The 27693-nt window shown below is 37.5% G+C and overlaps 2 protein-coding genes across 2 annotated transcripts; one reads left to right on the top strand and one right to left on the bottom strand.

Moving 5' to 3' along the window:
• Positions 1-1839: 1839 nt before the first annotated feature.
• On the bottom strand, positions 1840-10221 carry LOC122669711 (UDP-galactose transporter 1-like). Its single transcript, XM_043866547.1, has 6 exons — positions 9704-10221; positions 5086-5335; positions 4384-4591; positions 2274-2505; positions 1932-2178; positions 1840-1881 (listed from the first exon to the last, which is right to left on the bottom strand). The coding sequence occupies exons 1-5, from the start codon at positions 9812-9814 to the stop codon at positions 1957-1959; spliced, it is 1023 nt and encodes a 340-aa protein (XP_043722482.1). The 5' UTR covers positions 9815-10221; the 3' UTR covers positions 1840-1881; positions 1932-1956.
• Positions 10222-19851: 9630 nt separating this feature from the next.
• LOC122668252 lies at positions 19852-25600 on the top strand. Its single transcript, XM_043864842.1, has 2 exons — positions 19852-20020; positions 25290-25600. The coding sequence occupies exons 1-2, from the start codon at positions 19852-19854 to the stop codon at positions 25598-25600; spliced, it is 480 nt and encodes a 159-aa protein (XP_043720777.1).
• The last annotated feature ends 2093 nt before the right edge of the window (positions 25601-27693 follow it).

Raw genomic sequence — 27693 nt, 5'->3', positions numbered from 1 at the left:
TGTACGTAGCCTTACCCCTGCTTTCGCAGAGAGGCTATTTCCATACTCGATCCCGTGAGATTGTAATGACCCTAAATTATGAAGAAAAGTGCTAAACTCAAACCTCAGAATCCTTTTCTGCTGCCTCAAAATTTTGAGATTTTTGTACTACCTCTGCATATTTGCCCAACTGTAGGGGCGATACAGTCTTACGTATATCGGCCCTCAATCCTTGCTCGAATTGTCGAGCTCTCATTTCATCAGTACTTACTATATGATGTGCATACTTTGACAGCTCCCGAACTTCCTCTCATGGGCTATCACAGATTGTGTCCTATGTGAGTTGCATAAACTCCATCACCTTCTTTTGCTTCATACAAGGAGGAAAGTACTTGTTATCAAAGACAGCTTTAAATCCGTCCCATTAGATCTGCTTGCCTCTAGTCTCAAGTATTGGCCGAGTTATTTGCCACCTCTCATCAACCTTTCCTTGTGGCATAAATGTGGCATACTTCACCTTCTGCGCATTAGTGTATTTAAGTGCACTAAAAATCTTCTCTAACTCTCTGGCGCTTCTCTTTCTGGCATCTCCAGATTCACAGGAGGTACCTCAGGCTGACTCCTGGTTTTCCTCTTTGGTGTCATGTCAATTTTGGGTTCTTATATAAAGATTCAAATGGAGGGTTAGGATTGAAGAAATTCCCTTCTCTCCAATTTTTATATATTTCCTTAAAAAGAGAATTCAAGTGCACGAAGTTCTTACTGCATGGTCTGGGAGGGGCAAATTTCTATATATATCCTTCAATTTTTTGTTTCTTTCGATTTTTATGGGAGTGTAGACAACTCATTTTGTCTCCACTAGAGGCCACTCTGAAGATGATGAGAATCCCTCTTTGAGACGTGAAGACTTTGTATCTATGGATTTGAGAGGTTTTCCATATTTTCGGACACACAAAACGATCACAATTACCTTTGCAGAGAAAATATTATGAAAAGTGGTTATTTATCTTGGAAATTCCTCATAAGCCACCAACGGGATGCATGAAATACACTTCCCAGGCTTCGACAGAACAGAATTTAACAAAAAAAACTGCCATTCTAAACAACTAGATACCCAAAACTGACCGAAAAGGCTTAGAAGATTTAGTACCATACTTCACTGATCGATGACATGGTGGAGAAGCACAGTCAGTCAAGGAACCATCACCTATAGCTGAACCAGATGACAGGCTCGCCTGAGAAGCGCCAAGAACACAAATAATAGAGGAAGACAGCAAGGTATCAAAGCATTGTTTCCCCAACACAAAAGAACCATAGCACAGTAAGACGAAACAACAGAGAGACAGCGTGTGGAAGAAGGTAAGAAAAGGTGAGACAAAAGATGAGAGCCTCAGAATGACGAGCAGGAAAAATGCAGAGACAACCCCTCACAGTGAAACCGAAGGAAAACAAAAGAGTTGGAAATGCAAGAAAGAAATGGAAAAGAAACAGAAAAACAAACCCCCTCCCCCCAAAACAATTATAATATTGACTACAGGACCAAACAGCTGCAATTAAGATCTCTCAGAATAGAGTTGATAACTGGTTTCATTAAAAATCTGTCAGAAGAATACCAACAAAGGTGGTGATCAAGATTCAAAAATCTTGAATGGGTCTTATCTATCATCTACTCAAAATCAATGGCTAAGATGCTCATCTCCTGGCTTTGCCGCATTCCAAGCTGTCCGACAATTCTGAATTTACCTAAGGAGTTGCATGGAAGGTTGCTCAATCTCTTACAATAAGGTATTCCAAAACTCTGAATTTCGCAGCTTTTATCAACTAGGATTCACAAGGCATATGCTGTGGATAAATAAATATAAGGCACAACACTATCAACTGATCAAATGCAAGTTTACAAGACCAAAAAAAAAAGGTAAGTGTTTTCTTTTTCTTAACCTTTCACCAACTAGAAGCATTGCATCAAAGATCTTTAAATTAGACTTTATAATCTAATTTATCATTTACAAGAGGAATAATCTCCAGCTGATTCCGAGGGGTCCGGGGTGTTCTGGGCGTTCCTGGTGGCTGTTGGGAAAGCTTGTGCCTCACATACCCATAAAATGTACAACCAACAAGTGTCACTGCACACCCCATGGCATTCAGAGCTGGGATTGGATTATGAAATACCGACCAAGAAGCCAAAACAGCAACTGCAACCTGTAAATCCATGACAATAGGTAATCGTAAATAATCATAACTGAGAGGGTAGAAAGGATAGCCTGAGGGATCAAATCCATCCTGTTTGAGCTCACCTTGAGATTACCAGCAACATTGAATGTGACAGCAGTCGTAGAGTGGATTACGTAGAAGATGGAAAAGTTCAAAAAGAAAGCCATTACTCCTGAGCTGACTATTATGACAAGTGATGAGCCGACAGACTCGTTTGTAGAAAGCCAATTCATGACTCCAGCACCTTCAAGTAGTAATGCTGGTAATGCCAAGATCATAGTTGCAAAAGGTGCCATGTAGTACACTGTGTTGATACTACACCATGCACAACAAAAGAATTATAAATCAGGCATAAGTTTATCACAAAAATATTATGCAAAAGCCTTTACGCATCCAAATCTGAGCAAAATCGCATAAGATAAGTTCAACATATAGATAATAGAAGACTTGAAAAGCTGCATTGCAACACACACACACACACACACAGTGTCTGAGCAAAATCTCAAGAGACAAGTTCAACATCTAGACCTTAGAAGATTTGAAAAGCCACATTGACACACACATAGACAGATCTTGGGAATGACATAATGGTAAGTCACTTTCAATTTTTTTTGGCAAACTCTTTTTTGTCTCCAACTTAAAGGACTTTTAGGACTAAGAAAAGGGGCAATCAAAAGAAGGTAACAAGTTCTCAATTCACCACTTTGGTTACAACAAGATGCACCCTATATATATATATATATATAGCAAGACATGTAGCAAGCTATGTAGAACATATCTCTCCATCTCCTGCTAATGGACATCTATAACTCAAATGTTTTACCTACCAAGCATGCAGCCATATTTATACATATTGCACTATTTACTTTGACAGCAGTGCTACAAAGAAGTCGCAGCAAGAAAAATTGATTAAACTCAAGCAGAGGTCAACAAAAATAGGTATAATGTTGACAACCATTACAAGACGAACTGTGATTTACAAACCAGAGTCTGTTCTCAGGTGATCCAATTCTCAACATATATCATTTAGTTTGCAGTTTGTTGTACATTTGAACACTGAGCACCCACTTGATCCTAATCAAAATATGTTGCAATCAGATGCATGAATTTTGAAAGGTAGCAGCATTTCTTTCTTAAAAAGCCTGTTGACAACCAACCATTGTGTATGTAGAGACAACAACCAGACTGAATATTTGAGCAGCTGTATCACAATATAATTCCAAGCTCGAACCCAAATTTTCCGCTAGACCAATATATGAAAACTGTGAAAGCTAAGAACTCTGCTTCCAATTAAATTAGATAGCCTGCATTCCAACAGAACATCAAGAGAGAGAGAGAGAGTGCCAGGGACCACCAAGATGCAGTAGTACTCAGCAAAAGGAGGTGGAGCAACACACACAGGAAGGCTGGCAGCGGAGGAATGACAAGAGAAGCCACAACAGGGGCGTGGGTCTGGAGGTTAGTGGTATGAGTAAATTTGGAAATATGAAAAAGGTACCCCAGTCATAGTTTATCTAAACATTAGGTACCTTAAGTGTAATTTATCCAAAAAAGATTAAATACACATGCTTATTGACAACAAAAAACATAACAACATACACAAACACAGTCTCAAGAAAAGTAAATTGAGCACGTGCAGAAAGTACCTCATTGCAGAAAATGAGACTAGTTATTCATAGATAGGCACACACATAGGAGTTAAACATTTGTAGAAATAGTGTATAGCATACATGCGATAGTAAACACTCAAAACCCCAAATTAGGTAACTATTCTAACAGCATATCTGGTAAACAGCAGACTTTTGATCAAGATTACCCAAATACAACAAAGCCCTTTCCAAACTAAATGGGTCAGCTACACAGATCCTGTTTCACCATTCAACCATATTTAAACCATCTTTGCTTTAATAGACCAAGATAAACCAAATATTACTCCAAAAATAACTTGCGGAAGTAAATATATAACACCAAGGCAAGGTGAATTGTTTTATTTCAATCAAAATTGACCTGTTAACAGCGAAGAGAAATATTTTATTAGATTCGATTCAAAAGTCCAAATTTCATGTAAGTGGTGATTGAAGAAATGAAACACAATTATATTGTCCACAGACCTGATACAAAGGAATGAGACAGCTTTTGAAGTAACAAACAAGAGAGCCTGAAAAAGAGTAAAAAAAAAAACTAACAAAGTACCTGTCAAACTTGTATCCATGAAGTAGGGACTCTGCAAGTATGGTCTTCGTAGATGTAGCAAGACAACCAAATAATGCAGCACAGAATCCAAATATGTTGAAACTAAGCTCAGTAACAGAGGTGAGAAGAATTCCTCCCACAATGGGTACCAAAGAAGCCCAAATTCTCCAGTCAAAGGATTTCCTCCAAAGTAGCCACTGCAGAACAACTGAATTAAATTCATAGTCAGATTTTTTTTGAGGTGGCGCAGGGGGAGGGAGAAAATTTAATTGACACCATGATTGGTGGTGTTAAGCTCAGCACCAAGTCACAATTTTGTTCCAATTGGCAACGATGAAGTGGCTCCGTATTACGAGGGAAGTGCTTAAAAAATGAATGTGAAGTTTCCCAAAATCACCAAAAAAAAAAATTTCATATTAGTCGCATGTTTGTAGTTTCATCACTTTGGACTTACTTTTGGAGCATATCCGTTACTTGATTGGCACTAATATTCAACCAGTGTGGGTGCTGTGTACCCTGTCACATGGTCCCCCACGTGCAATTTGGTGCCAGGCTAAATGATACCAACCATGATGTCATCTAGACAAAACATTTTCTTCTTTGGGTAGGACATTGAAATGGTCATGACACATTCATAGTATTTAACACTAACAGGAAGGCTACAATAGGGTTAAAACTATGCAAACAAAATCTCAATCTGACCTGTTGTTGCAGGAGTGAATGATTTTATAGTCTGCATAAAAGAAACTGGAATATATCGTAAGCTCACATTCCCCAGTACAATGTTGATACAGAACACAAAAGACATGGGGAATATCCTTCTCCAACGGTCTTCAGGATTGACCTCTATCAGTGGTTTAATCTTCAGAACCTTGATTACAAAGTATGCTCCAATAGCTGAGCAGATGAAGTGAATGCAGGACACAGACAGAGGAAACTTAAAATCCAATTTCTGTAAAATAATATTGCATCAGATTCTGCATATACTACAATGATAAACATATCCAACTAAATTAAAATAAAAGTATTATGAAACCCAAAGATGGAAGGCAAAAAGCAATAACATTATATGCATGTCATGTTTGAGAAATATTATATTTTTAGGAATGAGGAATTGATTTAAAAATAGAAATTAAGAAAAACAAAACACGGGCAAAGAAAAACAGAAAAGAATTACCTTCAGTTTTGTTAGCCTTATGGCCCTTATGTATAAGAGGATATCATTCAAGATAACTTCTTAAGCTTTCTATCTTTTTCCTGATAAACTAACTAGCTTATCACTTTGTTCAGCTTGACCAACTGTTTTGTATTTCTCTCTGTTTTTTAAATCTGATGTTTTACACAGCTTGGTGAACTTTCCGACAATTAATTCCTCATTCAACTTAAGTATTTGTAGCCATCTGGCATTCATACCTAAAAGAACAAGTGCTCTATCACGATTGAGCACAGCTTGACATAGCACCAATTATAGTGGTGAGAAAGAAAATTCTACCAATGCTAATGATTTCTTGGGTTTTGGAGTGCATATCAATTATTTGAAAAATATGATTCCTTAGACATGTTTATCAACAACTGAATAATCTTCCCATTTGATAACTGCATTAAGCTTCGAAACATTACAGGAGAATCTCAATATATTCCTTGACAAGGATCCTTTTTAGTGTTAGTCACAAACTGATGGAAGATCACATCAAACCTATGCTAGAATAAGGGTATGAGAAATTACATGAAATTAGTTACAATTGCAGGTATTGTTTCTCAAAATGGATCCAGACTTCTCTCGTTCCTACTCTCTTCTCATCAAAATTTTCTTTCTTATTATTTTCTAATCTCCTTCTGTATTCTTCTTATTATTGCTTAATATAATTTCATGTTCTTCTATCATATTGCAATCAAAACTTTTTTAAATAAATTACATAAAATTTGTTAGAACAAGAATAGATACTGATACAACACCAAAGGACAATGGTGAGTAGCATCACTTCAGAATGTAATAAAACAGCAACGGATAAGCTGGAAATACAGTGGAAGAATTTTCCCCAAAGAATAATCAGGGTCTAACCACCCCTTGCCTGGCCAAGTCATCAGCCTCAAACTTGGTATCAAAGTAAATCAGCAATTCAGCTGTGTTACAGGAGTTTAAATTAATCTAATCCATCTACTTAACAACATTAGCATAGTTTCCTTCCAAGAATAATCTGATTTAAACACTTGGAAATAATAAATTCCAATCTGATCTTAAGGAACAATACTTCAGCTCCAGTGAAATCTCCTCCTATTGGGCCTGAATGAGCCACTAAGGCTCTCTTTGGTATAGTTTAAATTTATGTTTATTGGACACATAAGTATAAATATAGATGTTTGGTACAATTTATGACCCTTATTTCTCATTAAAATAAATCAATATTTTTTGCATAAATTCGTAAACAGGTCAAGAGTTGTTTATGAATTATCACCAAAAACTGTTAATGTTTGTTTATGTGGGTACTATTAATGAACATCTGCAGAATTGCTACTTAATTGGGGGTAAAATGGTAAAATTAATGAAAATTAGAACAAAGCCTCTCTTTTGCCCCTCTCTCTCTCAGTCTCTCTCCAAGTCATATCCTCCTTTTTTCTATCTTATTATGCGATATCAAGTAAGTTTTGAAGTTGTACAATTTTTCTATCATTTATTTAAAGTTTAGTTGAAGATATTCTCTATTGTACATCATCTCTTATTTAAATCTGATCATTTTTGGGTGCTACAATCCTGTTATCTTGGACTGGTTTCAAAACTTATTAGAATGTTAGACCAGAATCCATTATTTGGCATCAGAGTATGGCTAAACCCAGTTCAAGGAACTCTGACCTAACAAATATTCTCAACCATATCACGGACATGATGAGGCAGTTATCAGACCACATGACTGCTATCGAGTACAAGTTTGAAGCCAAATATGGGCACTTAGCTAAGTTCTGCAACCAACGCCCAAAGAATGCTATTGTAGCAGCTGTTGATGCCAATCCAAAGACAGTGTTCTATGATGGACTTCCTCCTAAGGAGAAGGTTGAGGAACAACCTACTGATGATGAGAACGATACGGCGACCCATGGCACTCATGTCTTATGTTTGGTTCCATCAACAAAGATTACTGAGGATGACAATGATAAGGAATCTATGGCTTCTACTACTACAATGGAAGGTGAAGTGGAGGGTGAAGAAGTCGACGATACCATTCTGGGAGACGACTTGGGTACATCCTTTACTCTTGATGATGATTGCGACATTGCACACATTGGGTTCGTCATTCTACCCGAGTACTTTGAAGATAAAGCTCCTAGGGTTGAGGACTTTATTCCTAAAGTCCCTACATCACCAAAGTTTTGTTTGGGAATGATCAAAGCTGATACTCACATGTTACCCCATCGTCACTACAAAACTCAAAGTCGAGTTTTTTTCATTCCGGTGAGAGCTAATGTAGATCAAGAGAGGTTCCAACACAAGAATTCATAGCAGAACAAGTCCAAATCCAAGTCTAATGGGTTAAATAAGTAGCCTAATGGGTGATATGGGTTATAGACTGGAAATTTTTACGCTTTTTATTGTAATGGACCAATTTTAAGTCTTTGACAATCTATATATGAGGGATAAATGGCCCATACAAATTAAGCTAGTTAGTTGTATCTAGTCCTCTAAAGTTGTGAAGTCTTGGGGACATCAATAGATTAGTTTCATTATTAGTTGTGAAAGACCTTAAAAATATAAAATTCATTAAAGATCTTGAAAAGGATCCCAGTGTAAGTCCTAATGTACACATCATTAAGTCTAGGAGGAAGTTCCCATGAGGGTCTAGAACCCTCCCAACCTCTCTATAAAAAGAGCTGCCTGTAAGCAATTGGAATCAAAATTTGAATGAAATTGAATTTACACAATTATTTTGTGAGAAACAGAACCGCAGTGAGATTCTGTCCCTGGTGAGAGGCTGAGTGGTTGGTGAGTTACTAGCCTAGGCTTAGGGTGAGATTCTTCAAGTCATATCCTTCTTTTCTATCTTATTTCCTCTATTCTGTCCATGCGATATCAAGTAGGTTTTGAAGTTGTTCTATCATTTATTTAAAGGATGGTGGAAGATATTCTTTGTTGTGCATAATCTCTTATTCAAATCTGCAGTTTCTCTTAAATCTGATCACTTTTGGGTTATGTGATCCAGTTATCTTGGAATGGTTCCAAAACTTATTAGAAGGTTAGACCAGACCCCATTAAATGATTACACCACGATTAAGTTAAGAGCGTGCATTTTTATTCTTTTAATAAGAAGTAGCCAGAAGAGTTTGTATAAGATGTTCAAAGTCCATGGGCATCAATCTTGTTGATGCATTGCCCAAGAACAAAGCCTTGACCGTCCATGATTGAACTGTTTTCAAAAACAGGTTGAGCATATGTTGCAGTCTGTTCTGATCAGATAGGCTGAAATGTAAAACAGAGAGCTGACCTTTTGAACACCAGTGACATGGTTTAACTTTTTTGCATGTGAAAACTATAGGCTAGCAGTCAGCATTCAGCTCAAGAAAATTAATAGTGATGTATAAGCTAAATCAATATTTACCAAAGTAAAGACAATCAACCAACAAATTGAACCTAGTATGGGAGAGTAACACATCATAGAAGTAGCTCAAAGTGGATTTGGATTGAAGCAAGAGTAAGGGGGAAAACAACAATTGAGGAGATGCATAATTTCTATGGCCATACCTGCCAAATCAATTCTCAGCATCCAAGGATCAGTTCACTATCTAAGTTTCCAAGAGCAAATATTGTAGTTGAAAATTCAAAAAGTAATACAAATGCTCCAGACACAAACGAATCAGAACTGAGGAACAGCAATTTATCAATATATTGCTGAGGCAGAAGCACCTAGGATTAGTCTTCAAAAAAGCAAAGGTCTAGAGCTACATGTATTTGAATCTGGGTAAGGTATTGAATTAGGTTTAGTTCTTAATTATCAACAAAGTAAATTGAATTCTTGAATTCCGGACAAAGTCCAAAAAACAAAAGGGAGAGGGGGGAAATCTGACAAAGTATAATGAGTACAACAATTGTGAAAACTACTTCTAAGGCTGATACTGCCCATTTCCTACTCAAAAAACATGAGCACCACAAAACACCGAATAAGCAACAAAAGAGAAGAAAGTGTGGCGCAGGATTTTCCGACAATTAAAAACATTAGAAAATCCAAAATTGGCCATCAGATTAAAAATTAAAACATTACTCAAATAAAATTAAAATTGAAGAGAAATATAAAAAGTTGCAGACTATGCAATCTCAAAACCAGATGCATACCTGAAAGATCCATTTGTTCATGATAATCACTGTAACATTGAAGCCCCACCACTGAAGAATGGCGAGAATAGCTCGAAACACGCTCCATTGAAACAACCGATTCTCCTCCATAGATCTCCAAAGAGACCCACGAAACTTTAAAAAAAAAAAAAAAAAAGATATGGCAGAACAGAATAAAAGGCACCAAGATCAAAAAACAAAAAAGAGGAGAAGAGAAAGGAAGAACGGAACCCAGATGAATGCTGCTCTGAAAGACTAAAAAGGATTGAAGTGAAGGCCAAAAGAGGGGAGAATAGAAGCAATTAAAACGCCTCTGAAAGAGAAGTGATTGTTTCGGAAGAGTAAGAGGAGAAGTGCGTGGAAGAAAAGTAGTGTAACGGTGGAGGTGGCTCTTCTCCCATGTGATGGTGATGGTATGAAGAGTTTTTCCTCTACGATCGAACTCAAAACGTCTTTGGCTTTCTCCCCATCACACGGACATTGAAATGGTTGAATTTGAGATCTTTGGTTTGGTAAAGTTCCTCTCTCTCTGTCTCTCTCTCTCCCTCCTTAGACCCATGGAGCCTTGAGGTGCAAATCTTGACCAGACTCATCAAACTACCCGAATCGGCCTGATTATGGTCAGACCGTTTGGTTCATCAACCCTAAAAAGTTAAATCGAGCCCTCTTCTAGGTAGTCCTGGTTTCTTCCCAGTGCCTAATAACAGGGATCCAAATCCTCTACTGCCGAGTTGCCCGGGCCCGGTAGGATCGTGCTGCCTAAACACGATGTTGTGCGTAATGACCGCCTTACCCCCACTCGGGCAAGGCGTTTGGGCAAGGGTATGGCAGACATTGCACGCAACATCGTGTCTGGGCAGCACGATCCTGCCGGGCAGCTCGGCAGTAAAGAATCCAAATTGCAATAGCAGCTGGTAGCTTGAACTCGTGACGTGAAAGTTGCTTCTGATACCAAATGTTAGATACTAAATTGATACATCGAAAGTTCAAAATCTGATGGAAGGTGTTAAATCAAGCCCTTTAACCTATCTAATACTAGACAATTTAGCGCTCATATGCTAGATCGAGCCTCATTAGATACATAACAAAAACCTTGGCTATAACCGTTACTAGTGGCAACTTCCAACCATAGCTAGGATGGTTTGGTAAGACAATGTAGTTTTGTCTGCGTGATTTAAGCCTAACTTGATTTTGATTTGGATTGGTAGGGATATGCTATTGATGTTTTAAAAATTGGACCAGGCAATGGATTGGATGGATCGTTTTGTCCAAGAAATTAACAATCTGACCAATTTTAATATCAGACCAGATAACTGAAATTTTTTTCTTTCAAAAAAGCATCAACCGTTTGATTCGTATAGTGCTACTAAACCAAACTCTCAAACTAATGAATACCCCCCCCCCCGCGGTGGGGCTTTAGTTCCACATCGGGTGGGGTGGGGTGTGTGTGTTTGTTTTTATTTGCACTGTGCAGTTTAAAAGGTTGGTTAATCTTTTTGAGTTGGCTTGTGCACTTGACCTAAAAAAGATATGGCTTGCCCCCCTCCCCCTGCGGTGGGGCTTTAGTCCCACATCGGGTGGGTGGGGTGTATGTGTTTGTGTTTATTTGCATTCCGTGGCTTGAAAGGTTAGTTAACCTTTTTGAGTTTAATGAATATGTATCACTGAGCACTAGCCCTCTTAATTTGGGCATTGAATTTTATCCCAATCTCCCTAGATCTCCATAAATTTCAGTTGGGGATAAACCACAAAGTTATGACTAATATTCATCCATAATCTAAAATGGCTTTAGAACTCAGGTTTACCACTAAACCGTTGGGATACAAATAAGGATGTAAATGGATAGTTGAAATTCCGTATTTGATTTGTGTTCCTATCAGTTTAGGAGAATTTGTATTCAAAAATTCGATATCAGGAAACTAAATCCGTTCGGAAGCAATATTGCCGATCCGATTACAAAAATATGATTACATAGTACTATAAATAATATTTTATAGGGAGAAAGAACGGTACCTATTCGCGTGGAAAAAAAAATCATGAGGACATCTATGTAATTTGTAATAGAACCCTTCAACATCAATCCTAGTGTATAGTACCTTCAACATCAACAATAATCAAGTTTTCATATTCTCCAGTTCTCCTCCGCACAACGCAAGCAGTTATGGATGTAAATGGACAGTCGAAAATCTATATCCGACTCACGTTTGTATCCGTTTAGAGTCATCTATATCAAAAAATCGGTTCCAAAAACTATTTGAACCCATTCAAAAGTTAATTGGATGTAAATGCAAATAGTGCTATATTTGATTGTTATTCGATCCCTTTATATCTCTAAACATGGATATAATTTGTGTATTATAATGACCTAAATAACAAATTGGTTGTTGTTATGAGTTAGAGCCTACATTCTTGAATACATCAAGCCACCTTATGAGAAATCTACTTATTGCTAAATGAGTCCTTTCTTTTCCCGAGTCCGGTTAGTAGGAGAACTCTTGTCTGGAATCTCTTGCGTCTATTGTAATAAATTGTTTCCTAAAATTTCAACCCCCTCTGTGGGTGGGGGGGGGGGGGGGGGGTTTTGCATTAAAAACAAAAAATAAACAACCAACCTTGTAGGAGAAATTGATTGACCTAGAAAATAGGAAAATGGGTCCCATATTAGGAAATCACCACTTTATTTGATCTTCACATATATTGAAGTTATTGTGAAGCTTCCTCCACATTATGCAAGTTTGAAGGGTAACATCACATGTGAGTGTTGAAAGTGTAGCCTGTGATTGTGGCAAAAGTTATTAAGTTAGTCACATGGGTACAAGAAACCCTTAGGTAGGTAGGACCCTTAAAAAACAAGGGTAATTGGTACACTTTCCTTATCCTAACCTCATACATAATAGATATAGTAAATGATTAAAGATAGTTTTTGTTTTTTCAACTCATGGGGATTCCAATCACATCATACAATATAATCCATAAGATTTCAAAACTTGATTTCGATTTTCTTTTTTTTTATTTTTTTTTATTTTTTGAAACTCACATTTGAATTTAAAATTGCTTGCTTGTTTTCATTACTTTCACCCCGTCTCCTTTTCTTAATTTCCAAGCTGCACTTTTAAATGGGTTTGTAGAGATGTATTTGCCTATTTGGGCATACGATGGTGGTCCAGTGATGACAACTCATGTGCCTCTCTCATTTTGACACTAGGTTGTCCTTTTCAACTTGTTCCACTTTACTCCAAGTTTCTGCATGATGTGGTCAAGTGTATAGCACACTTGGTAGCCAGTAGTGCGTAAAGGTCCATTGCTATCAGGAGGTCTTGAGTTCAAGTCTCTTGGTTCACATCCTACATCCCCCTTTACCTATCAAAAAAACAAAATGGTTTCTGCGTGACAGATAAATCGTACTTAATCGATACGCCAAGAGCTTCAGAATTGATGGAACACATTAAATCAAACCCTTTTAACATATCACGTACTAGGCTGGCCCAATCTAGTGTCCATACATTAGATCGAGTCCTCTTATGCACATATCAATATTAGTGGTCAGTGATAGGATTCGGAAATCTAGAACGATCTTGCATCAATGGAATTCAGACCAAGGATAAAATGGTAAAAATGGTTTTTATTGAAAACCATGGACAAATCAATCTGATACGACCCGATTTGGATCAGCATTGGATCGATATCTCCCATACCCGATACCGATTCTTAAAACAGTTGTCTAGGATACCCAGCTAAGCTAAGGGTGGGGGTGATCTAAGGACAAATTTCAGGTTTAATGAAATGAGAACATAGGAAGAATAGGCAGTAAAATCAAACATTGAAAGAAAAAAGTCCTTAGCGAATGAAGAATTGATGTACCATTTGACTTTTCTACCAGAGAAAAGGTATGTAAGTGCATCGATGGGTCCCACTATCTAAATTAAATTTATGAAGTAACGGGCCACCCAATTAAGTCGGGCAGTTTTTGACCCGACTACATAGCCCAGTCTGAATTCTAGCCCTCTTTCTAACTTTATTTCTTCTGTTTGGCTATCCACAATACGGTTCAAATTCGTTTCAGACCATCCCAAATTCCAACGAACTGGGCCATCTATCTGTCTGATTTGTAACTGGACTATGTCAGAGTCGATTTGTGGCCCAAAAATTTGATAACCCGAATGAGCTTTCATCTTTGTTTTTAGTTCTGTGCTTTTGTTTGGGAATGTTGGAATATCCAAATCGAATATTCTTTTGGAGAATAAAGCTTTTTTTTGTTAATGCTAATCTTCTCCCTGGGGTTTTTGCCTTCCCCAAAGAGAGAAGAAAATAATGTTATAAAAAAGGGCTTTGTTTTTTCTACATGCCCCTCACAAACTTCATCAAAATTAATTTTTATCTACACAATTATAGATATCTAAACGGATGAACGTAGAACATAATTACAAATTGCCCCTTTATTTATTTTTATTCCGTTGCACGTTTATGAATCTCAGCACCGTCAGCAACCCTCTATGCACGTAGGGTTGCACATTGACCCTTTTTATTCTTAAAATGACAAGCAGTGCACCACTCCACCCATTTTTAAGATCTTAATGGTTTGGGTATCAACTAATAGTTCAACCAACAATTGGATATAACTTTTTTTATGGGAGAGAGTTCTCTAAGGGGGAGAGTGGTCTTTGCGTGTGCGGGGGCCACAGGGGCAGACATTTTGGTCTTTCTTGGGGGTGAGGTGGTCATTTTGCTCCTTTTATGTCTCGACACAATGCACATGCTCTCCCACAGAGGTTTTTTTTTCCCTTTTTTATTTGTTTCTTGCCAATCACACACCTTTGAGTGACAGGACCATAGGATCATGGTTTTAGGTATCAATTTGAGATCGACAGTATCAATTGTTCGTATCAGTATCAACTAAGATCGATACTGATTCCTTGTCGATCTTGTATAAATATAGCAGTACATACCAAGGCTAAAAAGATTTTTAAAGAAAATCAAGGGTAAAATAGTCGAATACCATATTGATACACCGATCCATATCTGATCTCATATCTTAAACCATGCCTAAGATACCTTGGAAAACATTCACTTTGTTCCTCTTGCATCACCTTATTTGTTTTCTTCTTTTATATACCTTCAAGAGTAATAAATATCTAATAGATGGAATAATCCATATATAGTATCTTATCTATCTATTTTCACTATTTCAATAGATGGAAAAACAAGGATAGAATTTTCACAAAATGATCCAACCACATATAGATGGATTAAAATCTTCTCCAATTCCTTGATTGCTGAGTGCGAAACAGTTCAGGGTTGAGAGCAAGCGCAACATCTAACTAGTCGAGATCGATTGAGTCAATTTCTTTTTTTCGTTTTTTCTTGAGCTCGATACCGTTAGATATCACGCCTACCAGATGTCTATTCAATGGTCAATTCCATTGGATTAGATCTTCACATGGCTCAAACGTACAAATTCAGTCAAAATTAAGTATGTGGAGCCACTTTAAATTATTTTTGGGAAAATTTAAGAAGAGTGGCTGTAGCAGACACACCCCACAGGCCCACATGAACACATGCGGCCCTTCAGATCATCGTACCAAAACCATGCTTTCGTGCTATGGAATGCTGGAGACCACGGAACCTCGGCGTGCCATGACAACATGCGTGCGGCGTGCCTCATGCCATCGCCCCTCCCTTTGTCATGAGTCATGACACCCCACTACCGTAAACCAAGGCCCGTGCCATTAGGTCTTCTTCCTTCGATCGGCTAGGTTTCCTTGGTTTATGGCAGAGATGCCAAATGGACTTTGGTCTACTACCCTAATGGGTTTGGACCATAGAGACCATAGGAGGCCTTATGCATGTGTTTTTAACTAACGAGTATTGTGGGCTCGGATTAATTTAAAACTTTGGGAGAGGGTTTCGGTTTCCTAGAGGGCAGTTTGTAAGCAATGCATGTTTTGAGGTATTCGTATCGTATCGTTCATATCGGCTTCATTAGTTATTGACATGGTTTGAGTCTTGAGGAATCGACATTGGATCAGTCGGATTGATTGATTTGTATTGTTATCGGTCTCCATCGATATCGATTCCTGACCGATCTGCATCGTTAAATTGGTACGGGACAAGGGAGAAAATATTAACAAAATCATGATTTTTCAAAGAATATAAAGGGTAAATCTATCCGATCCAGATCCAGATTGATATTGGTTGAGACCAATACCGATTACTAAAATCATGGTCATCAATCCTGATAATTTTCTAATACGGTATCCATGAAATGGTATAGACAAGGGGTAAAAAAGTTTTCAAAAAAAAAATCCATTTTTAAATAAAAAATCAAAGGTAAATTTGTTTGATACAGTCAATCCATTTCGGATACCATGCACTAAAACCATGAGTATTAGAAAGAATTGACACAATATATTCAATGAGGGGTTGGAAAATGATATCATTCATATGGGACCCACATGATCAGGATTGAAAAGAGAAATATCGGTACAAATCCCACTGTTTATTATATGAAGATGGAATCAAAGAATTTGTACAATGGCAATGTACCAAACTTTTTCCTAATTTTTGTTTCTTTAAAATTGGTTAGATCGAGTCCACTCCGATGCCTTCCTTAGTTTATGACCAAATACGAGAGTACGGTTTAGTTGTTGCTGGTCTACTTTTGACTTTGTGGAGGTTGCACATTAAAGAAGATTTATAGTTGCATCTTCATTCTTTGACCAAGAAGTTTAAGATTTTAATGCATTTTGAACTACTAGGGAAGGTTCATCTGGTCTTGTTTGTAGTTTGAGGAATTCTATATAGGAGGATTAATGTCGTAATCAGAATGTTTACTTGATATGGTACCAAAACTGAAGAAAAAATAGAAGGGAAAAGATTTTCTAAGTCGTGGAAGCCGGAGTGTCAATTGGTTCGGTTCTGAATTGTTGACCTAGTTTTTTAACGGTTTCAACCTTAAGCGGTCAAGACGAGAACTAGATCAATAAGCTAATTGGTACCAAACTTGATATCCAAGACCATTAAAAATAGGATTTGATCCATAATGGGCATGTTACTATTACTTAAGTAACAAAATCATACAACTCTTATAATGCAATATATGAGTAAAATAGACAGTAAATAATGTGAAATAAAATGAATAAAGGTAGAAGATATACATAGTGGAGGATCATCAGAATATTGGGGTGAAGGGTGCTCATAACTTAGATAGAGGGCCTAAATTATTTCTCAAACCCTAAACTCGAGTTGCAGTAGTAGGGAGTGCTTGTACACTCAAAAACTTCCTCTTATACGTGGGAGAATGACCTATTTATAGGCTTAAGTGACCTCCTTAGCCTCTTCACGACATGGAAGATCAAATCTTATCCACAACCGTTGGATTTTGTTGGAATTTTTTAAAATATTGATGTGGACTTTTAGTCCCACATCGGCTATGAAAGGAAAGCTCATTGGGTTTATATGTGTTAGTAGTTAGTAGTTATTATTATCACATGTAATGCTAGAAGAGATTGTATGGTGCACTTGCGAGCGAGGACGGTAACAGTCCGAGCGTATACACGTACGCGTGTGCGTGCTCGTGCGTGAGGCACAATGTGGCGCTTTGATGGCACACTTTGCACTTCGCATCGTCACAGTATGTTGCCTTAATCTTTTCAGGATCGACGGTGTCTGATCAAAGGGTGCTTAGGATCGATCCGACCGTAGCCAAGGGAGCCCAGCCCAATAGTCATGACCTGTCAGGTCAAGCCATATGAGCCAATGGGTGTGACCGATCCGAACAGGCCTTGTTGGGCCTATAAATGGGCCACGAATTCTCTCAGGCCAAATATAAAAAATCTCTGATAGCTTCACAGTGTAAGCTGTCTCCGCAACCGATATGATCGCTTTGATTTATCTTGGGGGCGGTTTTTGCAACCCTTTGCGGGATTAGGAGGGTGCAAATCTTGTCTTAAGGACAGAACGATTTCGTTCGACTCAGGCCATCTTTCTGTCCTCTCCTTTTTTATTACAGATTTCTAACAATCTTAAGACAGTACTTGTTTAATGGAGGAGACTGCAATCATGAAGATACCTGGGAATGAGATAAGCAAGCTTGAGAAGTTTGATGGGTCATTTTTCAAATGTTGGAAAGGAAAGATGTATTTCTTCCTCACTACTTTGAAACTTGCTCATGTCCTGAACGAAGAGAAGCCAGTAGCACCGACACCGACAAACACCACTGCAGAAGCTTCAAGTGGAGAGACACCGGTGCAGAAACAGCAGCGCCAGAAGTGGGAGCAAGACGACTTCATGTGCAAGGGCTACATCCTTAATGGGTTGTCAAACACACTTTATGATGTGTATGAGCCCAAATTTGCAGACAGCATGTCGAGAGAACTATAGGAGGATTTCGATAAAAAGTACAAAATTAAGGATGCTGGCAACAAGAAGTTTCTTATAAGTAAGTTGTTTGATTACAAGATGGTAGGAGATAAGTCTATTATTTCACAAACCTATGAGTTGCAAGGTCTCATGAATCAAATCATCTCTGAGGGCCATTCTCTTGATGAATCTTTCCAAGTGTCATCTATTATTTCAAAGTTACCTTTTGCTTGGAAAGATTGTCGAAAGGAGTTGAAACAGAAGAAGGACGCAATGACTATGCAAGAGTTGATTAAGTATATCCAAGTTGAAGAGAATTCTCGCAAAATGGATAAACTTGAATTGAAGAAAAAATCTCCAAAGGCTCATGTCATAGAAAATGCATTTTTTAAGGGCAAGAAGAGAAAGTATGATGGAAAATGCACTGTTTCTGAGAAGAAGAAGGGTACATTTATTAACCCCAAAGCGGCTTGCTGAAAATGCGAAAAAGCCGATCATTTCAAGAAACAGTGCAGAGTTTATATCAAGGAGAATCAACAAAAGGACCAAGCCAACATGATTGACAATGATGGTTGGGCTGCTATGATATCTGAGGTATATGCAGTGGGTGATGATGAGGAATGGTGGATCGATTCCGGTGCAACCAAACATGTTGCCAAGAACAAAAATTTGTTCAAAGTTTATGAACCTATAGCAGATGGACAAGATCTCTTTATGGAAAATTCTTCAACTGCTAAGGTCATAGGTAAAGGCACAGTGATTTTGAATCTCACATCTGGGAAAAAGCTTACTTTGAATGATGTACTTCATGTTCATGATATTAAGAAGAACTTAATGTCTGTAAGCTTGCTTGACAAACATGGATTTAAAATCCTATTTAAGTCAGGGAACATCATAGTGTCCAAAGGGGGAGTTTATGTTGGGAAAGGATATGCATCGAACGGGATGTATAAATTTAATATGATTAATGAAAATTCATCTTCTGCTTACATTGTTTCTATTTTTGATACATGACATTCTAGACTTGGGCATGTTAATTATAAGTGCATGAAAAATATGGTTAAATTAGGTTTATTACCAGAATGCACATCTTCTAGTCATGACAAATGTTCTGTATGCATCAAATCTAAAATTGCTAGAAAATCTTTTAAGAAAGTAGAAAGGAATACACAGCTCTTAGAATTAGTACATTCTGATTTGTGTGAGTTAGAATGTATTCTAACTAGAGGTGGTAAAAGATATTTCATCACATTTATAGATGATTGTTCAAAATACACATATGTATATCTGTTAAGGACTAAAGATGAGGCTTTGGAGAAATTCAAAATCTACAAAGTCGAAGTGAAAAATCAATTGGATTGTAAGATTAAAATCTTACGAACTGATAGGGGAAGGGAATACTTCTCCACTGATGATTTTTGTGAAGTTTATGGAATTATCCATTAAACAACGGCACCCTATAGTCCTCAACAGAATGGAATAGCAGAAAGAAAAAATAGGACTCTATGGTGAATACACTTTTACTTACTTCTAACTTACTAAAGAATTTATGGGGGGAAACATTAATGACTGTTTGTCATATACTTAACCGTATACCCCATAAAAAGACTAATATCACTCCTTATGAATATTGGATGAAGAGAAAACTTTCTCTTGGATATTTCAAAATATGGGGATGTAGAGCATTGGTAAGATTAACTGATCCTAAAAGACCTAAATTAGGTAAAAAGGCAATTGAATGTATTTTCATTGGTTATACCCAACATAGCAAAGCCTATAGATTTTTAACGATGGAATCTACAGAGACCGTTAGTCAAAATACAATTTTAGAATCTAGAGATGCTGAGTTCTTTGAGGATTCATTCTCTAGGAAACAGAAGAATGAAAATACAAACAATGAGGATCAAGATATTGTTCAATCAAATTCTGAGAATAATGAGAGTGTTGAACTTAGAAGAAGTAAAAGAGTTAGAATGAAAAAATCCTTTGGTCCAGATTTCTATCAATTCTTGGTAGAAAAAAACAGAAATGAAGTTACATATTCTTGTGTGTATAATGTTGAACATGATCCATTGACTTTTTGAGAAGCCATGAATTTTCAAGATTCTGTTTTTTGACGAGAAGCTATAAATGATGAAATGGATTCTCTCATGGGTAATAAAACATGGGTTTTAACAAATTTACCTCTTGGATTTAAACCTATTGGTTGTAAGTGGATTTTTAAGCGAAAGCATAAAGCTGATGGAACCATTGATAAGTTTAAAGCTTGGCTTGTAGCCAAGGGCTTTAAACAAAAAAAAGGTATTGATTATTTCGATACATATGCTCCTGTTGCTAGAATTAGTACAATTAGATTGTTAATTGTTTTAGCATCGATTAATAAAATTGTTATACACTAAATGGATGTTAAAACTGTTTTTCTAAATGGAGATTTAGAAGAAGAAGTTTACATGGAACAACCTGAAGGGTTTGTTTTAAAAGGCCAGGAAAGTAAGGTTTATAAACTAGTCAAATCTTTATATAGTCTAAAACAAGCTCCTAAGCAATGGCATGATAAATTTGACCAAAAGATTACAGCAAATGGATTTAGAATAAATGAATTTGATAAATGTGTTTATTCTAAATTCAAGAATGGACATTGTGTTATAATATGTTTATATATTGATGATATGTTAATCTTTGGTACTAATAAAAGCACTGTTTTAGAGACAAAGGCTTTCTTATCTTCGTGTTTTGATATGAAAGATATGAGTGAAGCAAATGTAATTTTGGGAATCAAAATTGTTAGATTATCTGATTGTATTTCTTTAACACAGTTTCATTACATAAAGAAAATATTAAAGAAATTCAATCATGAGGACTGTAAACCAGTTGCTACCCCATATGATCATTCTATTAGATTAATTTCTAATGAAGGAAATTGTATATCTCAATTGGAATACGCTAGTATCATTGGCAGCTTAATGTATGTCATGCAGTGCACTCGTCCTGATATAGCTTTTGCAGTTGGTGTTTTGAGTAGGTTTACTCATAACCCTGGACAAATTCATTGGAATGCAATTTCTAGAGTACTTAAGTACTTAAAGGGCACAATGAATTATGCATTAAGTTATAAGGATTTTCCCGTAGTACTAGAAGGATACACAGATGCTAATTGGATCACAAGATCCGATGAATCAAAGTCCACAAGTGGTTGGATATTTATCTTGGGTGAAGGATCAATTTCTTGGGGATCCAAGAAACAGACTACAGTTTCACACTCCACTATGGAGTATGAATTTATCGCTTTGGCAATGGGAGTAAATGAAGCATAATGGCTTAGGGACCTCTTAACAGAGATTCCTCTGTGGCCTAAGCCAATGCCTGCTATATCAATATCTTGTGATAATGAAGCAACATTATCAAGAGCTTATAATAAAGTTTACAATGAAAAGTCAAGGCATATCAGTTTAAGACATAGCTATGTAAGAGAACAACTCATCAAAAGAGTTGTGACTATTAGTTATATAAAGTCAAAGAAAAATTTGACTGATCCCTTTACAAAGGCCTGGGTAGGGATGTGGTATGGAAGACTTCCAGGGAGATGGGTTTAAAGTTTTTAAATGAGAGGTAACCTACAAGTGGAAACCAACTAGACACTAGACCAACATCTAGTCAACTAGTTCAATGAAAAAACACTTGTAGTAATAACCGATTATGCACTCAACTAGTAGAGATAAGATCTCTTGACATCTCAAAGTAGTGCATGTTTGTATGGAGAAACAAACAGAGGGCAGGATCAATCCTTCAATGAGTCTATGCCTTATAAGAAATGCAAGTCATACAATTACATTTTATTAGATTCACCTATATAAATGCAGGAAGTGGGGCCGTTTCTGCGAGATTCAAAGCTTATCTCTAAGGCACTTATGAAAACCTAAGATCAAAGCACAATGCCATAAATGTGCGGGTATTATTGAAACTATATTCAAGTAAATCATATATCTAGTATATTAGATTTGTCGCTATAAAATTCTAAGTTCAAGGCTACGGCTACTTCGTTTTTTACAGGTACTAATGTATTTTGACAACATAAAGGTTCAAGTCGAAAGACACCTTTATATAAGGATGATTTAGAAGTACAGAGAGTTTATTGACTGAGGCTCAATTATTTTAAAAAATTGAGAGAAATTATTGGAATTTTTCAAAATATTGATGTGGACTTTTAGTCCTACATCGGCTATGAAAGGAAAGCTCATTGGGTTTATATGAGTTAGTAGTTAGTAGTTATTATTATCACATGTAATGCTAGAAGAGATTGTACGGTGCACTGCGAGCGAGGATGGTAATCGTCCGAACTCGTACGCGTATGCGTGTGCGTGTGAGTGCACATACGCGTGCGTGAGGCGCAATGTGGCACTTTGATGGCTCACTTTGTACGTGCGCATCGTCGCAGTATGTCGCCTTAATCTTTTTGGGATCGACGATGTCTAATCAAAGGGTGCTTAAGATCGATCCGACCATTGGATCAATGACTGATCAAAGAGGGAGTGCAACCCTTGGTTTAACATTGACCCCAAGAGTTGCAGCCCACACGAACAGCCAAGGGAACCCAGCCCAATAGTCATGACCTGTCAGGTCAAGCCATATGACCCAATGGGTGTGACCCATCCGAATAGGCCTTGTGGGCCTATAAATGGGCCACGAATTCTCTCAGTCCAAATATCAAAAAATCTCTGATAGCTTCACAGTGTTACTGTCTCTGCAATCAGTAACAGTCCGCCTGATTTATCTTGGGAGGCAGGTTTGCTGCAACCCTTTGCAGGATTAGGAGGGTGCAAATACTATCTTAAGGACAGAACGATTTCGTTCGACTCAGGCCATCTTTCTGTCCTCTCCTTTTTTGTTACAGATTTCTAACAGATTTTGAGTAAAAACTAGGTGGTTTCTCATCAATGGTTGAAAAGAAGATAAAATCCTCCAACCGATAGAAATTAGGTTAGATTTGTGGTTAATCGCAACCCAAAAGGGTTCCTTGGGTTTCAATATATAAATGAAGGGAAGCAGTTTTCTGTACGGGAGTGTGGCCTACGCCAGCAGTCCAATGTGTCTATCTCTCTCCTCCTTAAAATAAGGGGGCAAAGGTGTCTTTTCACATGGGGAGGAGAGAGATAGACTCATGGGAGTGCTAGCATAGGCCACACTCCCAGACAGAGAACTTTTTCCCATAAATGAATTTGGATGGATTTTGGACCCTAAAGAGTCCTTTCAAGGACTTTTTGGCAACAGGTTATGTGGAAAATAAGAGTCCATTTTTTTGCAAAAACCCGGATTTCGACGTTTAATGGCCTCTATTTCATATATAAAGCATGAACTTCGACATCGAGCATGCATTGAAGGAAGATCACTCGTCGTCGACACAAGATTCAACATCGACGACGAGTGATACTAAGACATTTGGGGTTCTAAAAATCTAAATTATGGATACTAAGACATTTTAAAGCACTTTTCAAATACTTTTCACTTGGAATGAAATTTGAGGACTATTTTGGTCAATGAAAATTACCTTTAGTGTGGACCCACATGGCTAAAATAGAATCATTTGCAAATTATGGTGCAAAAAAGTTCATTTCCAAAACAAATTTAAGTATGATGAAATATAACATCATGAAAATCATTTCATTTGGAAAATTGGGTGGATTATGTGGTCACTTAATCCTGTTTACCCTTTAAGGGTATTATAGTTATTTCACCAGTATGATCTCCCACGTCTTCTAGATTATGGGGAATCTCTTAAGCCTTAAAATAGAACATTCCCTTTGTCCTTGAACAAGTGTTCATCATCGTCATTAGTACCCTTTCGGATAACAAGATGAGGTATTTACACTCACGTAAAATGACCTCTTTTCTTCCTATTTACGAAATAGTTTCATTGTTCTTCATTGATGCGCTCTCCTATACCACTTGGTTAAAGAACCCTTTCTCTCAAAACCAAATTACACGATCTAAAAACAAGTACTGTTAGAACATGGAGGCGAGGTCCACCGCAAGCATGATCACCAGACCATATCACAATATCATCTTTTTTAGTAGCAAATGTTCAAATGCAGCACTAGAAGGAAAAAAATACACATTCTCTTATCCAAATTGTGCCTGCCAATATCTCTCTAACATTATAGTAATAGATATGGGTTTAAGAACGTTAACCCTCTAGGTGTGACTCCACTGCCTAGACATAGTAACCACCTAGCCACCTTGTCCCCAAAAAAAGGTGAAAATCCCATGGGACAAAGCAGTCATTTCCAAGGTGTTTAGGCGGTTAAGTTTCTAGGTGTTTTGTCTTTTTGTTTCCCCCTTGTTTTCAAAACCTCAATTTGATTTGGATCAAATAATCACTTGATAGAGAGAATAATAATTCTTTTAAGGTTAAGATTAGGAAGGCATTCTTGATGGCCTCCAGTGTTGGCTGGTGTTGGGATGTGTGTCCAAATCCTCTTGATCATTGGATGGGTGGTTGGAGAGGAGTTGGAGGCCCAAATAGTTGCAGAGGATCCAGATCCACAACCCTCTCAACCAGACTATTAACCTAAATCAATCAACCGATCTAAATAAAAGGCTCGAACCTAACATAAAATGGCCAAATCTTTTCATCTTTAATAGAAATAATTTTTCTACAATGTCCTAATCCAATGGTGCCAAGCTCGACAAAAAAAAAAAAAAAAAAAATTTGTCTTGCATCAAGCTCACACCGTCTTCCATGTGTCGAGCTCTCAAGGCCACATTGCAGTGCACAGGATTTTAATCGATGTTTAACCTTGTACAACCAATTAAGGAAACTGAATGACAGCTATTCGAATCCGATTGATTTGATTATGAGGAAATTCATGATCCACTGATCTGTTGTCTGATCCATCAAATAAATCATTAGGATCAATTGGAATTGCCGAGTCAATTAAAAATCGGATCAGGATCTCAAGATCCTTTTCCTAAATGATGAAATTATTTTTAATTGGTATGGCCGGAATTTGAGGCGCTTCTGGTGGATTAGAGGCGGTGGTGCCGGTAGCTAGATTCTTTGCAGCGGAAGCGGTACCAATAGCTTTAGGGCACGGCATTAACCTCGTTAATTACCAAAGTTTCTCTCTAGATCTTACCAAAAATTGGTAAAACGAAAGAGAGAGCGAAATAATAAAGCAACTTCTCTTTCTTTCCAATCTCATGTGAGGAGGTTGTGAGAAATAAATTTCAGGAAGTACACGTTCAATTCGCTTCGTAGTGATCCAAGCAAGGATGTCTAGGGCCAGCAATATTGGAGAAGATGTCTTGATTTCAATCTCATCTGGAGGATGGTTTCTGTTTTGCATGATTGTTGCGTCTCTCGCAATGATCACGGTTGTGATATTTGGATGTGGCGATGATCCAGATAAGCATCGGAAGCACAGATCAAGCTTAGGTTATTTCAAGGGCGGTGGTGCTGGTTGTGGAACCAGCACAGGAGGTGGCGGTGGCTGTAAAGGAGGAGATGGTGGCGGCGGCGGTGTTGGTGGAGGTGGCGGCTGATAATTGTGGCATTAAAAGTTTTGTTCCTCCCAAATCAATTCTCTCTCTCTCTCCCACTCTCTCGTAGTGATAGGTTTATCGAATGTGTTTGAACGAATCCTCAAAAGAGATTCTGAGAAGTGCTCTCACTTCTGAATTTTGGATAGTTTTTTTGTGTGTAATTCTTATCTTATGGAATTAGATGAAACATTGCCACTATTGCATCTATTTTGGATCCTCTCACAATGGCCTGCTTACATTTGGTTGAGGGAAAGGAGTCAGTCAATGATTCATTCTTTTCTCTGAAATTTGTTTGATCAGTCCATCTACTTGAAGTTGAAGCCAATCTATGCCGCATTATTATTATTAATAATTAGGGAAAAAGAACTTTGTCCAGGAGTGTGGTCTATGTCAGCACTTCAATGAGTCTCTCTCTCTCCTCCCCATAGGAAAAGATACTATTGCCCCTTGTTTTGAGGAGTAGAGAGAGACACACATGAGAGCGTTGGCATAGGCCACTCCCGTGTAGAAAACTACTTCTCTAATTACGTAGAGTTCTTTTTCCCCAATTAATAAAGGAGAAAGTTTATCTTGGTTTCTCAAAAAGATATGTAATCTCTTCAAAGTGGGTAAAGAGGAACTCTTTTGTTGTTTTTTTTAAATATAGATAACCCTAAGGATTGTTGAACTCATGACCTCTTAATTGTGACTTTTTGGTCCTTGCATAATTGAACTTGCTTCAGTACATGCATATGTGCTTGGGCAATCAATCCAAAATTTATGTAATGTGTAATTAAGAATGGGAAAGAGAACAATTTGGCCACTCCCATTAGTCTATCTCTCCCCTCCTCATATTAAAAGATACCTTTGCCCCTTTGTTTTGAGGAGGTGAGAGATAGACACATTCGAGTGCTAGCGTAGGTTACACTTTCGGACAGAAAACTACTTCCCTTATTAAGAATAGATACCGTTGGGGGGTTTTTTTTTTTAGGAAAAGAATAGATACCTCTGATTGACACCTGCAGAGAGGAATATGTTTACCTTTGTCTTATTCCCAAAAGGCTATATAAGTAGGACTAAGTTTCCCTCCACCACCCAGTGAATGAAAAAATCTTGGAGGATTTACCTTTGCAAGTATAGGTTAGGCCACATCTCTTGAGGTTTTGATAAGGCTCTAAAGATCTTGCTAAGTTGGGATTAGCACATGGCCTAATAGTAGATTCGGTTGTTGAACAAATGTAGAACATTATTTATTTGATTTTCTTTGTGATTTAGATCAAGGTTTGATCTATTTAATACTATTAGATTACAATTTTAATGGTAGGGATAAAGGGTGGTTCCCCTTATCGAATGCATTTATTAATTGCCTATCTTTTTGTGTTAATATTTCTTGTATTATTCTTTTTTTTTTCGAGAAATAGAAGAATAGAGAATAGTCCTACAATGGATGTTCAATAACAGGAGAACAGATTCGTTTCACAAAGATGTGTTTTTATGAGAAACATGTATGAATGTAGATATTTTTTTTTTTCTAACAAAGGAAAATCATTTTAGGTTTGATTCATCAAATCATGGACACATTGATATTTATTATTTTGTTTTATTGCGGTTGATATTTTGAACCATTAGATAGGCATCTATTTTGAAGAACAAAAGTCTTATTTAATAATTATGGACAATTACATTTATTTACTATTAAGAGATGGGCAAAAGTTTTCGGATCCAACTCCTCTCGAGGGAGGCCTCGCCCAGGCAGCATCCAAAGGCTGGGAGTGTGTCAAGATGTTCGCCTACACGTATCTCAACACACGACCAGCCTTCGGATGTATTCCTTGGCACTAAGCCTCCCTAGAGAGGAGCCCGAGCCATAGTTTTCATGCACAACCTACATTAAGTACAGTTGGATGGGCATAAAAATGACCAAACAACTCCAACCCCTATGAGATAGAGACTTGATGGGGATGGGGATGGGGATGGGGATGGGGAGGGCAAGGGGGAGGGGGGGGGGGGAAATTCCTCCATGCATCCATCCCCTAAAAGATATATTTCTAAGAGAGAATGTTCTTTTTGCCAGGCTGTGCCAAGACACATGGGGGTGAGTGCAATAACCACCC

The sequence above is a fragment of the Telopea speciosissima genome, chromosome 7 (assembly GCF_018873765.1).
Source record: "Telopea speciosissima isolate NSW1024214 ecotype Mountain lineage chromosome 7, Tspe_v1, whole genome shotgun sequence".
Taxonomy (NCBI): domain Eukaryota; kingdom Viridiplantae; phylum Streptophyta; class Magnoliopsida; order Proteales; family Proteaceae; genus Telopea; species Telopea speciosissima.
The sequence above is the reverse complement of the archived record's forward strand: the minus strand, read 5'-3'. Positions and strand labels throughout refer to the sequence as shown.

What these genes read in the sequence shown, in the direction of transcription:
- LOC122668252 (XM_043864842.1), top strand. Translation starts at nt 19,852, where the DNA reads ATGGAATCTACAGAGACCGTTAGTCAAAATACAATTTTAGAATCTAGA. An exon ending in GAGTGTTGAACTTAGAAGAA is followed by an intron (nt 20,021 to 25,289) that starts GTAAAAGAGTTA and finishes AATAAATTTCAG; the next exon opens with GAAGTACACGTTCAATTCGC.
- LOC122669711 (XM_043866547.1), bottom strand. Translation starts at nt 9,814, where the DNA reads ATGGAGGAGAATCGGTTGTTTCAATGGAGCGTGTTTCGAGCTATTCTC. An exon ending in TGAACAAATGGATCTTTCAG is followed by an intron (nt 5,336 to 9,703) that starts GTATGCATCTGG and finishes ATTATTTTACAG; the next exon opens with AAATTGGATTTTAAGTTTCC. An exon ending in ATTCACTCCTGCAACAACAG is followed by an intron (nt 4,592 to 5,085) that starts GTCAGATTGAGA and finishes AATTTAATTCAG; the next exon opens with TTGTTCTGCAGTGGCTACTT.